General features: G+C 38.0%; 1 protein-coding gene across 2 annotated transcripts; it reads right to left on the reverse strand.

The window, feature by feature from the left end:
• Window positions 1-939: 939 nt before the first annotated feature.
• prpf40a (PRP40 pre-mRNA processing factor 40 homolog A) lies at window positions 940-15,517 on the reverse strand. 2 transcript variants are annotated; one of them, XM_003447421.4, is made up of 27 exons: window positions 15,374-15,517; window positions 13,863-13,943; window positions 12,552-12,695; window positions 11,685-11,768; window positions 11,045-11,063; window positions 10,933-10,952; window positions 10,764-10,805; window positions 10,539-10,649; window positions 10,077-10,197; window positions 9,739-9,763; window positions 9,401-9,616; window positions 7,879-7,984; window positions 6,684-6,748; window positions 6,419-6,583; window positions 5,304-5,412; window positions 4,997-5,147; window positions 4,736-4,869; window positions 4,460-4,574; window positions 4,014-4,105; window positions 3,782-3,898; window positions 2,917-3,054; window positions 2,688-2,783; window positions 2,505-2,591; window positions 2,157-2,247; window positions 1,995-2,056; window positions 1,740-1,895; window positions 940-1,496 (listed from the first exon to the last, which is right to left on the reverse strand). In XM_003447421.4, exons 1-27 carry the CDS (start codon window positions 15,374-15,376, stop codon window positions 1,407-1,409), a joined length of 2,640 nt encoding a protein of 879 aa, XP_003447469.1. In that variant the 5' UTR covers window positions 15,377-15,517; the 3' UTR covers window positions 940-1,406. The 2 variants fall into 2 exon arrangements, with proteins under 2 accessions (XP_003447469.1, XP_013128136.1); XM_013272682.3 differs by lacking the exon at window positions 13,863-13,943 and having other exon boundaries at window positions 15,374-15,466.
• Window positions 15,518-16,729: the final 1,212 nt, after the last annotated feature.

The raw sequence follows: 16,729 nt of genomic DNA on the forward strand, positions 1-16,729 counted from the left end.
AAGTTTGTGAGTGCAGACGCATTCATTACCCTTTTTTTTGTGAAGTGCAGAACCTCACATTAAAAAGCTAACCAGTGTTTCTACATTTGTTCTATTTAAGCAACGTTAATTCAACCTTATTTTATGTGTTTAAACTGTAAGTAGTTACACTCCATATTCAGTGTTTGTCTTACTTATTCGTATTAAGGACAGTGACTGAATATTAACCAGTAGTAAAGCACATCGGAACTGAACCACAATACAAACTCTGCCCCTTAAAATGAGCAGAAAGATACATTAAGTGGTTAAAACTGCATTTGTGTTGGTAAAGTGTTACCAATAACTAGCAATAGATGTAATTTTCTTAATCCATTCACCAGAAACACATAGTGTTTCCACAACACAAGGAGTTAATATTCACCCACTTAATGTTGGCAAGATACTAACCCCATGTTTGCCTACTGGTGGTGGTCAGAGGGCCCGGTGGCGCCAGTGTCCGGCAGCCTCGCCTCTGTCAGTGCGCCCCAGGGCAGCTGTGGCTACAATGTAGCTTGCCATCACCAGTGTGTGAATGTGTGTGTGAATGGGTGAATGACTGAATGTAGTGTAAAGCGCTTTGGGGTCCTTAGGGACTAAGTAAAGCGCTATACAAATGCAGGCCATTTAATGTTTGCCCAATGTCAGTAATATTGGACCACTTGTTTCCCAGAATTAAAAAACACTACAAATCAATTGCAATGCAATGCAAACTATATCCCTGAAAATTATCAAAAAGTTAATGCAAAGACAGACGACATTGGACAGCATAGGTGTTCCTAATAAAACGACAATGGCATCACCCATTAGTCTTCTTTGTGGGCTATTTGTAAATCTGCAACAGCATGGCAACAATGCTACAATCTTGGAAGGTTTGGCAACAACTTATCGTCTAAGTAAGTCACAGCAACACTTGCAGACAACTTCCAGTGAAACAATGTTTTATTACATTTAACTAAGTATTGATTTCAGCAAATCCTCCAATTAAAACCTTTCATTCATTCAAACCAGCTGCAGTTAAATTACTTCAAATCAGACGTAACCTCCAGTATTCCTGGACATGTGGACAAGTTTCTTGTAATTCTACACATTTGCAGTGTGTCATAAAGATATGCTTTTAAGTGAATATAAAAAAAAATTGTCAATGGAAAACATGTATAACTACAGCCAACTGAAGAAAGGTAAGCTAACAAAAAAAACAACTCAGTATTTAACAGCTGATCAGTTTCCTGATATCAAATTAGTCAAAGTCTATGTAAAAGCTCAGTATATGGCATTCCCATAAATACCACAAATCAGTCCATTATGGGCGTATGACCAGCACGGTCAGATGAGCTTGAAGGGGAATGCATGTTTGGAGAAGTAAGAGGAGAAAGCAGCACGAATTATCATCAAGGTGCGTCCAGCTGTTCCAGCAAGTTTCTTCTCCTTTTCTCGAGCTCTCCTTCACTCAGCTCACTGCCCGACGTGTCCCAGCCACCCTTAAACACACCATTAAAAAAATACAAAGATTCAGTAATAATGAAAATTAGATCTTTTTAAATAACTAGTTAAGCGCAAGACTTTTATGTCATGCTAGAAACTGTAAGCTAACATATACGCTCGAGACTTCTTTAAAACACACTAACTTTGACCTGAGCCCCCCAGCTAATCTCACAATACTGGGGCAATTTTTTTATTATAATAATAATAACAATAATAATAATAATAACAACAACATTCACCTCCTCTTTGGCTGCTTTCCTTTTGGGAGATTTCTGTTTGGACTCTGAGCGAGATTTCCCCCGAGACTTGTCGTTCTCCTTCTCCTTCTCTACCTCCTTTTCTCGCTTCCCATCACGGTCTCTTCCTTTCTTCTCATTGTCAGAATCTGGTGACGCCTGTTTGTCATAATTACAGTTAGTGCACACACCAGTGTTGCCAGTACATATGTATTTAAGACATCAAGCGCACACATTTGTTTCTTCCTGCACACTTACAGACTTGTGGCGTCTCTTCTTGCCCTTCTTCTTGTGCTTCTTGGATTTTTTATAGCTTCTCTCTGGTTTCAGGTAGAACATGTCAATGAACACACACAGTGTGGCACTTTTCCCCCTTCCTAAATACACAAATCAACTGATCTGAGCTGTAAAAACACTCACCAGATTCTCCACTAGATGAACGTTCTGAGGGGGATTTGGACTGCGATCTCTTTTTCTTCTTGTGGTATTCCTCATCCTCAGACTCAGAGCCCTATTAAAACATTACAGATTAGCAGTGCATGATATGAGCAATGCTTTTTGTAAAGTGCGCTTTGCTACATCATTTTTCCAGTAAATCTTTACATAAAATACAGAATGGAATGATGTGTATTCAGTTAAACCCTTTATCTGATTAAAAACGTATTTAAAAAAAACAACACTTTTTTTAAACACATGTACAAATTTTTTTTTACATTTGATCTGTGGTCCAAGTGTATAAAATGTTCATTTTCTTGTGGTGGTACTAACTGATCGAGAGCGGGAGCGCTTCCTGTGGTGCTTTTTGGACTTCTTTGAGTGTTTCTTGGTCCTCGAGTGGTGATGCTGGCACTCATGCTGTTGAATTAAATAAAAAATAAAAACCAGGTTAAACATCATTATAGTCGTCATCAAGTTTAAAAACTTCATGCCCCTGCTAGCGTCATGACTCACCTCCAAGACATGCATGAAATCTTTGAATATTCTTTTCCTCTCCGACTCCAGAGTCACGTCTTCAAAGGCAGGCTCTTTTAGGAACCTCTCTCTGACCTGAAATGGTAAAATGTCAGTCATCAGGAAACATTAAATACAATCAAGACTGGAAAATAGGGATGAGGATAAAAATAGAAAATAAATGGTGTTGCAAAACCACATGAATTTGATCCGCATTGAAAGTACATACTCCCTCCCACGTAGTTTCTGGCTCCAGTGGCGGTGTGGCCTGCTTCAGCATGTTCTTGAAAGCAGCTTCTTTCCTTTTCATCTTCCTGGCCTCCTCCTTCTCTCGCTCCCTCTCTCTGGCTTCGGCTTTCTCAAGCAACTAATTAGGAAAAGGGGTTTCTAAGTGAGTTAATCTTATAATGAAATAAAACAAACAGCCATGGTTCAACGCACACATCTTTCATCCCAAGTGAAGTCTTTCAGATTGGACAGGGCACAGAGCAAAAGGTGGGGTACACCCAGGAAAGGTCACCACATCCACACTTACAGCCAATTCAGACTTGCATACATCCTCAAACATGCAGGCCAAGGCCTGTGCTTATGTATACTGATTAAAATGTAATTAATTTGGCCTGTTTATCATGAAAGGTGTATTATTCCCCTTTTTCCATAATTTTATAATCTGTAATAACATATTTTTGTGTATGTGGGGACCATAGAAACAAGTAAACTCAGCACTGACACATCTTGTGATGGGGATAGGTGGATTACATGTGGATACAGAACTCTGATGAGATCACTTGCAAATAACTGTGTGGAAAGATCTAACATGAGTTTTAAAATAATTATTAATTCAATATGGATATGATGAATGTCTTTTAACACCTAACAACAAGATAAAACTTAAAGCTCTCTAAGCCAAGGAGAGGTGTTGGTTATTTAAACTGTGTGACCCGTTTTACATTTAATATGCTGATTTAATAGATTAATCCCAGCTGCTGTAGGGTCAGCTACAGTTCACCCAACTTTAATAACAATATTTGTGTCCATTAATGTTTACGAACAGGTGCCAACTGAAAGCATATGATGCAGAGCAGGAGTCTTACACTGTTGAAGGCTAGCTTTATATTTCCTGCATCCAGCGTGGTAGCTCTCTTATCCGAGCTGATGACTGATCCAAAGTCATCAAAGCTGGTGTTGACTTCAACCAGGAATCCTTTGTCCTTGGAAAGAACACATCAGATAATTATTAGATGTATAATTGGATCAACGCAAGGAAGGTGCACGAGTGCGGACTGTTCCTTAAAAATACCACATTTTATGAGGTTAGAGTAATACCTTAAGAATATCTTTGATTATCCTCTTTTCATCATGATAGCGTGCTTTCAAGTCTTCCACATAAAATTTGAAGAGGTCCAGGGGAGTGGAACCTGCGCAACAGACAACATTAAATTTAAAAATGTGTAAATATTGATCCTTGCAGTGAATAAACAAGGTTCAACAGCATCAGTGGACCACAACAAGGATGCAAAACAGTGAAGCCAAATAATTAAAGATTTAGAGACTAGTGTATTATTGGAACAAGTATGAACAATAAAAAGGAAAAAATATGGAAATAATAAGGAAATTAAAAGAAAACATAACCTCAAAGAGCTACACTGTGATTCATAAATCGTTTATGTTGTCAGTTGTGAATGTTTTATTTCTGTGTTTATGCTATGAATCAAGACCGACTGTCACATTCAGCTCATGCAGACATGTGTGCGTGTGGCCTGCTGTCCTACCCGGCTGGCCCAGCATGTTGGCAAAGCGGATGTCTGAGCTCAGTGTCGGATACATCTCCATCCAAGCAGACATGGAGTGAAGTTGGCCGTGATCATGAAGCTCGTCCAGAAATTTCTGAGAAAACAACAAGAAGAGATGAGGATCGGGAAAATACATGTGGCCTCTTCTTTTGGCTTACATTATTATTAACCTGATTAATAATAATGTGAAAAATCACATTCAGGGCATTTTTTTGTTTCTTTTTGAGATATCAATTCTTTGTTTTTGCTTCTCACCTGGAAGGCCTCTCTATTCTTGCGCTGCCGTCTTCTTTCCCTGAGAAGTGTCTTTTGCTTCTCTTCCTCCTCCTCCTTCTCCAGAGCCCGAATATGCTCCTCAAAACATATAAGGGCATCTTCTTTGTCCATATCTGTAAGCAGATAACAGCACTATCAGTAGGCTGAACATATACAAACACACATTCATGCAGAAGCACAATGACCTGATGAGAAATGTTTTGCTTCTAATTCTAATAAAACGGTTGTATTATCTCATACTTTGCAGCTCCTCATCCTCTGCAAAGGTAGGGTTATCTAGCAGATACTGCTGGGCCTCAGACCAGGTGGTGCGGTATGTGACGTTGGCCATGTTGTCCAAAATGTTCTTCAGAGCTTCCCAGTTCCTTTTTCTCAGCTGCTTAGCTTGCTCCTAAAGTAGAGAATACATCCAGATGGTAATTGCACTAGACCATAAGGCTCCCACTCCAGAATAGGAAACTGAAAGAGGACTTGTATCCAATCATTATGCCAAACATGTTAACTAAAAATAAAATCAAAGATTCCTAATGCACTTTGGAGCCCTTACCTTCTCTTTTTTAGCCAGGTAGAACAACACGTCTTCATAGATCTCTAGCCTGTCTCTCTCTGGCACGCAGCTCCACACTTCAAGCTCACCAAACATCTGTTCTGCTTTCCTGGATTGCAAGAGTACGCACACAGACACACACAGACACACACAGACACTTTAGAATATTTTTCCCACAAAGCCACGTGAGGGCACCATTTCACTTGCCAAATTTAGCTTTAAGGCACCAGTTGTTATGGCTTTTTGCAAGCCATCCTAGGCACAACACAGATGTTAATAAAAGCTGAAAAAGTTCTCATGTCTTTCAAGATGTGTGCTGAAAACATTCAATATTCTTGACGTCTGTTGAAACTACTGGTGCTCAGAAGAGCCACTAGGTGTTACGGGCTAAAATAAGGTATTAAATGCAAGGACATACACCCACACAGGATCAGAAAGCCTTGCTCTCACCATCCAACTGCCTGTTGTGTGCCACCCCAGATTACAAACCCAGTGCCAGCAGAACATCGAAGCTGGCTTGTTGTCAAGGTCACCAGTTGATTACCCCTTTTCCTCTGCCCATCATCACGACTTTCACCCAAAAACTAAAGAGTGCCGATGAAAAAGACGTTCCAAGCAGCACCAAGAATTTATTAAGAAGTTTTATATTTTAAGTGTTTTAGGGGTTTTATGTGTTGTTCACTGAGATCGAGTAAGTTTCCAATAAGTGTGTTTGTTGGAAAGATGTTGCAGACATTAGCAAACAAAATCAACACCATAAAAAAGCTAAGAGATTTTGAATTAGATACAACCTTTATGTCACACGCACTTTGACTTTGAATAGATTCATCAATCATTAACTTTCTAATGAACTCATTACACATGCAAAACTTTGACCTTGTAACAATTTGTTATTGTGTAAACAAATTCAGCAATATCAACGTGACTAGCACTAACAGGTCAAAGTAGCGTAAGTGGAAGTCAACAGTGCTGTAACTGCACGATGGTGTGCAAGCGCCACAGATGTCCTCTCACTCAACCAGTCTGTATAATCATATTGACAGTTCAGAGAACTGCAAATCAATGCAGGGGGGGAAAAACAAAATACTTTATTGCCATATCACAGTAACACTTACTTGTATCTAGTGGTAGACGTCATCTTTTCATGGTTCTCCAAGAATCTCTGAAAAGTCTCTTTTGACTCTTTGTATTTAATTCTGGCCTCCTCCTTTTCTTCCTTCTCTGTCTGGACTTTGTATGCATTGAATGCCTGCTTCTTTTCGCTCAGCTTCGGAAGTGCACTTTGTTGATAAGAAAAGTAACAAATTGTAAGTCAGAGATGGTGACAGATTAAACTTACTATTGTATGAAGGATAAACAGATCTCTGGAAAGCATTGTACCTGTAGCGAGGATCATTGATAATCAATTTCATGGCCTGTTCCCAAGAGGAGTTGGAGGATACGCCCTGAAATACAGAGGATAAGAAAAATTCATGATGGTTTCAAATAAAATCTGCACACAAGAAATATTTCAAAAATATTCACATGGATTGCCTTGTTGTCCTGTGTTAGAAAAAAGTACATCAACCTGGATAAGAACATGGGGCTTTGCTGATTTGGTCTAGAAAAGAACACATTTTCTTAATTACTAATAGATGGTGGGTTAAAAGGTGTGGAGTGGCAATAAATCAAGAAGTGCCACCAAGGACCTTTGTAAGTGCCCTTTCTGCCACTTGCCTCTCCCAAGGAGTGACTACTTCATCCATTATGACTGATTCCACTATGTGCCTCGGTCTTGTCAGTTGTCACAGTTATTCTAACTCACTCAGGCATGCCACTTTCTCTCACTGTCTTAATCCCAGCCAGTCCTCATGCCTTTGATCCAATAAAGCTAATCATAAAGACACAGCCATTAAGATCTTGCAGGAAATGGCAAGCAATCTCAGAGGAGAGCTTTGTGCACAAAATTAAAAAGCTCCTAAATATAGCAACATTCAAGGTGGGTGGTGCTAGGCCGCCGTGCAAACCGAACACACAACACGTCCACAGCAACAGGAGGTGAGGTTTAATAGGCCTCCCAGGGGCTCAAGAGCAGGGACAGGGATTAGATCCAGATCTGAATGCAAATGATGTGATGATGAACACATCAGGCACTAGTGAACACTGAGGTGGCAAAAGTACTCTTAAAAACAAATCAAGATTTGCATTCCAGTGCCAACAACAGAGCAACAGTCAATGGATACTTAATAAACACACACATTAAAAAAAACAACCCTCAATGGAGACCGTTTAAAAGCTGTAGGATGACTTTTTGGGCACAAAACAGAACAATTATCAAATTATCAGATATTTGCTTTCTGATTTAAAACACACTCTGCTTGATTAAAGAACCAAATTCATGCAACGTCATGAATCAAATTTTGCTGCACACTTGCTGACTGCCTAACATCTCACATAATTAATAGATTTTTTACACTGAAAAATAGAGAACATTTTAGAGTTAGAATCTGAAAACAAGAATGACTGTGACCACTCAGTACTCCCCCGCAGTAAAGGCATGCCCTCTCTCCTACAGCTTGTTAACAGCCTGACTCACCTTCTCCTTCAGCAGCTCTTTGAAGGCCTGCTTGGCTTCTTCTTTTGTATTCCATTTGTATGTTTTCTTCTGAAGTTCTGGCCTTTCTTCTTTTACAACCTCGACACTAAGAGCAAAAAAAATTATTATTGACACTGAGCACTTATCACGTCTAGTTCTCTGCAATAAAAGATGCATTAAAAAACTGCTTTGTTACACCAATATTATAAGTAAAAAGTGCTCTGTGAACAATATAGAACAATAGAGCTGTGGTGGCCTGAGATGACTATAACGGGGATACCCTTACTGACATTATACGGATCTACTGTAAACTATGGGTGGAGAGCAGTCTGAAGACTGAGCTTTTGGTTCACAGGAATCATCTGCACATGCACTGATGTCATTGTTTGGAACTTTACCCATGTTTAATAAGAGCACCGGTTTAACAATATGTGACAGGAAATGAGGAAAAGCATAACAGGTCCACTTAAAAATTTGTTTTGGCCATCAGGTTCATTTAAATGAGGAAGCGCAATGCAAGTATTTTGATGGCAGATGTGTTACAAGCTTGCATTATGTCAACCCCTCACAAACACATGGGATTCTAGCACCACTATAGTGATTTTATGAAAACAAAAACAGCAATTTTTTTTAAAATAATTCTTAAACTAAACAAACTTTTAAAAAAAGAATGACTTCAGAGGCTTCCATTCAATTACAACAAGTTTAAAATGTTAAATACTGTAACTGATACTTTGAGTATTTCATGTTAACATCTGCATAAAACTGTATGAAAAGCTTTTCCTTCATTATTCCCTGTAGCCACCAAAAGGCAGCAGGATGTACGACAATCAATCAGAACCCTAGGATTACTATGATGGAATACACTGCCATACACATAGTATCTATTGTGTTTAACTAAATGACAGGAAGATGTAACAAAATAGCCAAACTGAGGAAAGTCTCTGGCTACATCAGCAGATCACTGTGCATTACAGCCTACTTTCCAACTTCTTCTTAAGCCAAAGCCCATTTATGATTTATTTTCTGAAATGGATTATGATACAGCCGTTGAGTCATATCTTATGATGTGACTGTTTAATAATAATAAAACTAGAATAGCTCAGACTGCTGTGGTTATATCAGTGTGAGAATTAATCAACATTTTTATTATTTATTTACATCAATATTGTACAAGTTAAATTAAAAAAAAAAAAAATCCACCATCTGCATCTTGCTGCAGATTTGTGGAGCTATGTGGTCTCTCTCCACTGCTCTGAACCATTCTCACAATAATGCCATTTCCTGGAGAGGCCTCTTTTCATTTGCCGAGCTATTGTTGTCATGCATCACTCTGACCAGCACAGCTGTTCCAGATCGATGAGAGCAGCAATGTGGCTGGCTTTGAGTCCATTTATTAATCACTACACCTTCTGATTCATAATCCACTTCAACCACAACAGCAGGTGTGCTTGGAGATAGCCATACAGGCAGACATGTCATTGCGCTTGCGCAGTTAAACCCTAAATTCATAATTGTTTACCTGGCTACAGCCTCAGTAGCCACTGAAGTCTCAGAGGAAGCCACAGGTGCATCAGCCGTCTTCACCTCAGCTGTTTGAGTCACTGCTGCCTGGGATGGTTGTTCCTCTGAGACTACTACCGCAGTTTCTGCCTCCACTACAGTCGCTGCAGGAGCTACATTATCTGCTTGCACAGCAGGAGCTGCAGTGGTTCCAGGAGCCGCTGCCTCTGCAGTCCTAATGTAAGATCATGACAAAAAAGCCATACGAGATTAATAATTGTTGATGACTGCTGTATTTGTTAATCATAATACAATGAAGACATCAACAGTAACAGGTGGTAAACAGCAAGCTCTTACCCATTCTCCTCTGCTTTGATCATAGCTGGAATTGACAAAAGAGATAGCAGTTAAGGCGCTTGCTTTCATTTTTAATCATGCAGCAGATCAAGAGACCTTTTCAAGGATAAATGTACTAAAGAAGCCATCAAGTGTCCTGTGTTTTGTAAGTCCTTTGTTTGCACATCAATCCATCAATCACACCACATCCCCTAATGTATGGAGTGATCTGATGACAAAGTCAGCATCCTTCCAGTCATTGTGCCATTAAATGCTTTTCTGTAGAAGGCAACATTTTTCAATATAAAATCCCTACCTTTCATACAACAGCTTTGATATAATCAGATACCGCTCTTTACCTTCCAGGTCCTCCAGCTCTTTGGGTTTTGTCCATCTTGATTCCTTTGTCTGAGAGTTGTAATAATAAGGCTTCCCTGTGTCTGACTTGTACTCCTTCCAGGGGCATTTTGACAGCATTTGCTAAAGAATTCAAAGAATGATGGGAAAGTTTTTTTTAATAGTTTAAATGAACAGCAAGGCCTTAATTAGTGTGAGTCAATATCCATAGTCCAATGACACATCTGTTTTTATTAAGTATAGATGACGCACATATTTTAAAAATAAAACTGTTTAATATATGCACACAAAGCATTTAAATAATTCCCCAAAATGAGTGGGGAAAAATCCAATTTAGCTTAATCTGGTACATTTACCATTACTGTAATTTTAATACGTGAGCACTGCAATTGCTAAGTGCCAAATGAATAAAATGTATCTGAATATGCAAGTAATATAAATAGTTCAAATTAAAAGCTCTGTACCTCTGCAGGAGATTTGAGTTCATCTGGTTTCTCCCATGTGGATTGCTTAGTCTCTGTGTTATAATAATAGGTCTTTCCATCTAGTGATTTATGTTCAGTCCACACGGATTTCTGAAGCAAACAAACACGACAGATAAATCAGATAATTATTTTGGTTGCAGTTTGAATGATTTTATAGTTCCTTGTTAATTGTGTCTAGTCTTTCAATGTTTCATGTGCACAAACCTTCTTTGGCTGTTCTTCCTGCGGGGATCCATTTGTGGTACTCTGCAGGGGGAACGGAAATAAATGTTGTGAGACAGCAGGAAAAATACTGGAGCTAATGATGGTAGCTCAAAATTGTCAAAGCTTGTAGACTTCCAATTACTACATATCAAAAAAATGTTATACTTACAGATGTTCCAGGTGCAGCAGCTATGAAGATAAACAAGACAGAAAGTAGTCAGCCTTTAAACTTCTAAATATGCCTAAACATTAATTTTACTGCATTAAGTAAAAACTCCTACCTGTGGAGTCAACACCAGGCTGTTGAAAGGAAAAAAAAGATAGTAATGTTATTAGTGGATTATTTTTTTCCCCCCAGTCTTAAAGTGCACATCTACAGATTCATTATTAACAACAAACCAGTAAGTGACACAGCTTTCCTAACCAGTACATTACTCCACAACCTCAAGATGTATAGCTAGTGTTTGGTTAGATGTGTCTTATGATCACTAAACCCATCTGGATGTTGTTAGAAATAAATACAGTGAATCATTCTGCTTATTTGCATAACTTGCTAACTATTACTTAAAAAGAAAAATCAACTGAACTTCAGCAGTGAAGGGTTAATGTGTTTTGTTTTTGTTTTTTTTGGATAAGCGATTCACAGAAAAACCAAAGCCAAAAAACAAAAACACAAAAGAAAATGCGACAATAATAGACACATTGCATGCAAGTGTAAAATTTTCATCAGCTAGTGTTTAATTAGGTTTTTCAGCTGTTTTGTTTCAACATGAAAATATATTTTTTATGGAATGATATAAATTTATAGCCAACAGAAGTGTTCCATGGCTGTGCAAATGTTTCATTAGGCATTTCACAGACTGCAGTGTATTTTAAGAAGTGTGAAGCAGAGCACTCAAGAAACATAGTGAAAAGAGTTACCGGTCCCGTTGGCTGTACAGCCGCAGCTGGTATGCGAGGGGGCATCATCATTCCTGGCATCATGGGTGGCATCATGCCTGGCATCTAATAAAAGAGGCACCATGAAATATTCATCTGGTATTTCCATGCTACCTAATCCAGGCAGAGGTATTTAGACACAGTGTGAAACAGGTTGCTGGTGTGTAGAAGGCTGCTTGACTGATTACGCTGCGCTTACTGAAAGTGTGATGCCACAGCCTGACACCTGTGAAGCAGCAATATGCCAAACTACAGTGTTTCACCACCTCTTCAGACTTGCGTTTCTGGCACTCTGATCAAACACTCCTCCCAATGATCACGCCTATTTATGCATGACAGGATTACATGCATGATCCACTTTTTTTTTAATCACTAGATAAAAAAAAAAAAAGACTACAGCTACATCATGCCTATTTATTCATTAACTGTCAGCTAATGAAAGAGATTTAAACCGATGAACAACATTTTTTCTTCAGTTAATTAGCACCTCTATCAAGCATTTGGAGTGTTAGAAGATAAGAAAATATACCTGGTCTGTAAATGTTGATGGATGTGGCTAAGTGTGACTAACATGAAAGTATAACCACTTGATACATGAAACAATGATCAGAACAATTCAAGCAAATAAATAGAAAAAAAATGTTATTCTTTCACTTTAAAACATTTTGAGACAAGTCTCGTTTAAGGTTATGCTTCTCCCTAAATTATTAAAGTGGAGGGAGAAATAAACAGGCTGCATAGACTTCTTTCCCTAGACTTCTTCTTTCCCTAGACTTCATAAGGCACAAAGAAAGAAAAGAGAAAAAAACCCCAACACAAACAAATCTATGAGGTTACTACAAAGCTCACCTGTCCCATTGGCGGTGCCCCCATTGGTGGCATTATACCCGGGGGAATTATACCAGGAGGCATTGGTGTCATGCTGGGAGGTCGCTGTCCCATAGGGGGCATTCCAATGGGAGGGAAATGAGGCGGTATTCCAGGTGGTCCCATCTTCATAAAAGAAGGAAGACAAAAACATTATATTGTAGTTAGAAGAAATAGTTTCTTAACCCTCTGAAATTACCTGGATCTCTGCAGTGTTCCACATAATATGCAATCTAACATTATTCTGAATCACAGTTAATTACACATAATGAGTAAGACCTAAAAGGGGGAAATGAAAGAAAGCAAGTGCAACTCTCTGCTCCTTCAAAGGCTAATTTAAGTTAGGTGTTCTAGCTGAAGAGATAAAATAGGGAGTGTGTGAACACTGGCTGCCACAGTGTGTGATGAACATGGTGGGGGAACTGTGCTTCAGTCACACTAACTTTCACAGGACCTTAGGAGAAACACTATACATGCGCTAAACTGGAAAGAGCAAAAAAAAAAAATCAAATCTACAGATGTGGAAGTTCTTTGAATCAAAGACAAACTGACTAAAAATTTGGGGATCTAGCAAGCGTTTTTTCAAAGTCTTCATTCCACACTTAGTGGTGAAAATTCCACCACAGACACAAATTTTGGCAACCTTTAAGTTACGTATGGGCGACACTTGTTGAACATGACACGCGAAACAAACGCAAGTGAAGAATGTATGATCAAGTTCACAGGAGGACGATTAATACGAAAATCAAAAGAATTGTGATTTATAGTAAATTTATTGTTTTAAATATATAGATGTTAATCATTACTGTGTGAGAGAGAACGTTTGTACAGTTTTGTTGAGATTGGGTCACCTATAAATACATAAATACGAGTAAGACTGTCAGGGTTTCTCCTGCACAGAAAAAATGTTTAAGCCTAAAAAAAATGCTCTCCGTTTCTACCTGTACCTAGACATGGGCCCAATGAGCCCAATATGCAATATTGGAAATCTGCAGAAATGTGTGCAAGTTGATAAAATCAATGTCTGGAAAGGTCCTTTCTTTCTTTCCTTAAAAAAAGAGGAAAAAAAGGGAGTTTGTATCATTATTTAAGCAGCTATTGGAAACAATTTTTGTAAGATGTTGCTGCTGTTATAGGAAGCAAGAGTTTACTGATATTCTTGCCTAAGTAATTTATTCATATAATTGCCTATTATTCTAACTTTAACCCCCAGCAAATTTATAAGTAATCAATGCAGAAATTCAAAGGATGTTCTTTTAGATCTGTAAACAAAACTGCATTTTGATGACTTACAAATGGGGGAGGTATCGCCGCGGGCGGTACACCTGGATAAGGTGGTGCTTGGCTCGGCCCATTATTAGCTTCCGATGAAGACTGTGAGGAGTAAGAAACACCACACAGAGTTAGTGAACTCCCAACAGCCAGTTCTGCAGTTAGCAGTGTGCTTCAATCATGAAAACTACCATTTCTCCAGATATGTGTTTAATTGTGAAATTAAGTAGTTTACAGTTAATAAATCACTCTAAATAACTCCTTACTCTTCTTTTGGCTGCTCCCAAATAAACAATGTGGATCATAAAGCATTTTTAAATAACCCCCCTCCATTTTTAAATGCACATAAAAAGTAAAGTAATGGCTATATTGCGCATTTCAATTAGTGCAGTTACATGAAACCGCAACGAGTGCGTGAATATTTGGTTTGAAAGTTTAAATGAGGTAGTACTAATCGGGGTGTCAGTAATCAAAACATTATATGAAATCGGTTTGAATTTGACATATATAAAGCTTACAATGTCGAAAGACAAAAGACTAGAAAAATTACACAATCCTCATTTGGGGACAAATTACCAAGCAGTTGGTTTATTTAAAAAACGTATTTATTTAGGATGAAACGGTGCCTACCTTAATCTCTACCTTTTGAACAAGTGCTTCCTTTTTCTTTTTACATAACTAATATTCAAAAGGACTTCCGGCTTATTCAGAATGAATGAGGGTCCTCTAATACATACATATGGTACAGGCAAACACATGAATTTACCTATATCCTGGGTAACAACAAATTAATGCGTGAAGCTTTAACATTTTTTGTACCTGAATAATAAACCATAAGGAATGCCTTGTAGTTTAACCAGACAGCATATTATCATGAAATAGCATAGTAGTGACTGTTTACGATGATCATCATGTGAAATATGGTCTATTCAAGTCCACTCATTTGGGTGCATGAGTGGGATATTCTATTTTACTACCACGAAATTACTACTTTTAACAGATAAAGTTCACTTAATTCCTGACTTAATCTGACCAGTAACGTTGTCTGTGCTAATGTAAATTATGTGGACTGGTAACAATCGTAAAAATCTGAAATAACTGCTGCTGTTTGTGATGAATGACTACAGGCTCCGTCTAATCTCTGGAAATGAATCGTAAAAAGCCAACGCAAGAGTTCAACTGATTAATCATTCAACTAGCCAAATACACTTTCACCACCGTAATTTTACTTCACGAATATCGTAACACGTTTTGCTGTTTTTACACATTAACAAAGCAAAGGGCGTGCTATATCCAAAAAAGCTTCAGCTAAAGGAAACCGTTTATAACACGAAGGTAGGCACATACCGCTTTATTAGCCTACTGCTAACAAGACATGCTAACCCGTGGTCTTTGATACACAGCATTGTTACGGTATAGTTTACAGAAGAAGATGGCTGCTATCCAGGCCTTAAAAATTCATACACCAAGTCTAAACAGTTTTTGTCTTTTTCGTTACCGCTATAAACTATTTTTTGAACGCCTGCACTCACCATGTTGAAGAGAAGAACCTCCGAGAAATTTGAGCACTTCTCAACAACAAGCAAAACGATTGGTTGAGCTTCCGCCTAGCGCTCAGAGGTCAAAGGTAACAATTCTGTAGCGTCATTCTGCGTTGGAAATGCGCACCAATGCGCAACACCACCGTTTCCTCCAAAAGAAACTAGCGTGTTAACCAAGGAAGAAACAGCGATGGAAAAAAGTCCACTTTAAGTCAATACGCAATAGTCAAACTTAAACATAAAATTATATGTTTCTTGATATTAAATAGCTTAAACTAAAAATAGCCCTGCAGCTGCATGAATGAATGAATGAATAAATAAATAAACAAATTCTATTTTCTATTATGAAATTTAATTTATGCCATAAAATATATGCAAATATAGAGAAAGCCACATATACTTATAACTTGTCTCATTAATACGATATATGCTGTGCAACAGTCTTGAGCCAATCCTCATTTCTTTATATTTTGAAAGGGAGAATGGGCAATAGGTGCAACAATTTATTGAAATCTGCGTAAAAGTACATGGAAATAAAAAAAATATAAGGCAAAAACAGAGATTGAATAATTCTAACAGGCTTGAAAATCAATATTTGGTTTGACTCAACAGAGCCTGAAATCTCTTAGGCAAGCTATCTTGTAATTTCTTCAGGAAGGTCTTCATGAACAGTTATCCAGGCTTCTTGAGGGACATTCAAAGTTCTTCTTTGGATGCTGGTTGCCTTTTGTTCTGTTATCTGTCAGGATGATCCCACATTGCTTCAATTATGTTAAGGTCGAGGCTCTGGGGAGGCCAATCCATGATTGACAGTATTCAACTTTCAACTGCTTATCAAACCTGATAAGAAGATTAATGCATATTACTGATCAATTAGTTTATTTTTCATGTGTTGAAGCCTGGCATTGCTTTCAGTGATGGGATGGAGATAGTTGCTCAGTAATAAGAAAACAACATTCCATCCTTGCTTACACCTTCAACAACCATTTTTCAGTCCCTGTGATGGTGCATATGTAAATAAAGTTTCGATCTAGTTGGTTGTACAGAAGAGGAAAAACCACAAATGGATTAATGTTTGTTTGTTTGTTTTTTTCACGTGGCAGGTAATTTCAAGTGCAACTTTTCAAACAGCACAATAAATATGACAAATATGTATATGCGTACATTTGTATATTTAGTTAGCATACACATGTTCAGATAAACCATTTCTCTGCAGATTGTCACAAAATGCGTCTGCTAGCTAAATGTATATTTGTGTAAATGTGCCACACTGATAAAAGGAGAACAAAAAGAAAAAAGAAGAAGAAGACAAGAAAGATGAAGATATGAGATTATTTTTAAAGAAAA

Source organism: Oreochromis niloticus, linkage group LG16, assembly GCF_001858045.2.
Source record: "Oreochromis niloticus isolate F11D_XX linkage group LG16, O_niloticus_UMD_NMBU, whole genome shotgun sequence".
NCBI classification, from domain to species: domain Eukaryota; kingdom Metazoa; phylum Chordata; class Actinopteri; order Cichliformes; family Cichlidae; genus Oreochromis; species Oreochromis niloticus.

Excerpts from the sequence above, each read along its gene's own strand:
- prpf40a (XM_003447421.4), bottom strand. Across the intron at positions 10,198-10,538 it reads AACTCAAATCTCCTGCAGAG|CAAATGCTGTCAAAATGCCC; the intron begins GTACAGAGCTTT and ends TGAATTCTTTAG. Across the intron at positions 6,584-6,683 it reads ATCAATGATCCTCGCTACAG|TGCACTTCCGAAGCTGAGCG; the intron begins GTACAATGCTTT and ends TTATCAACAAAG.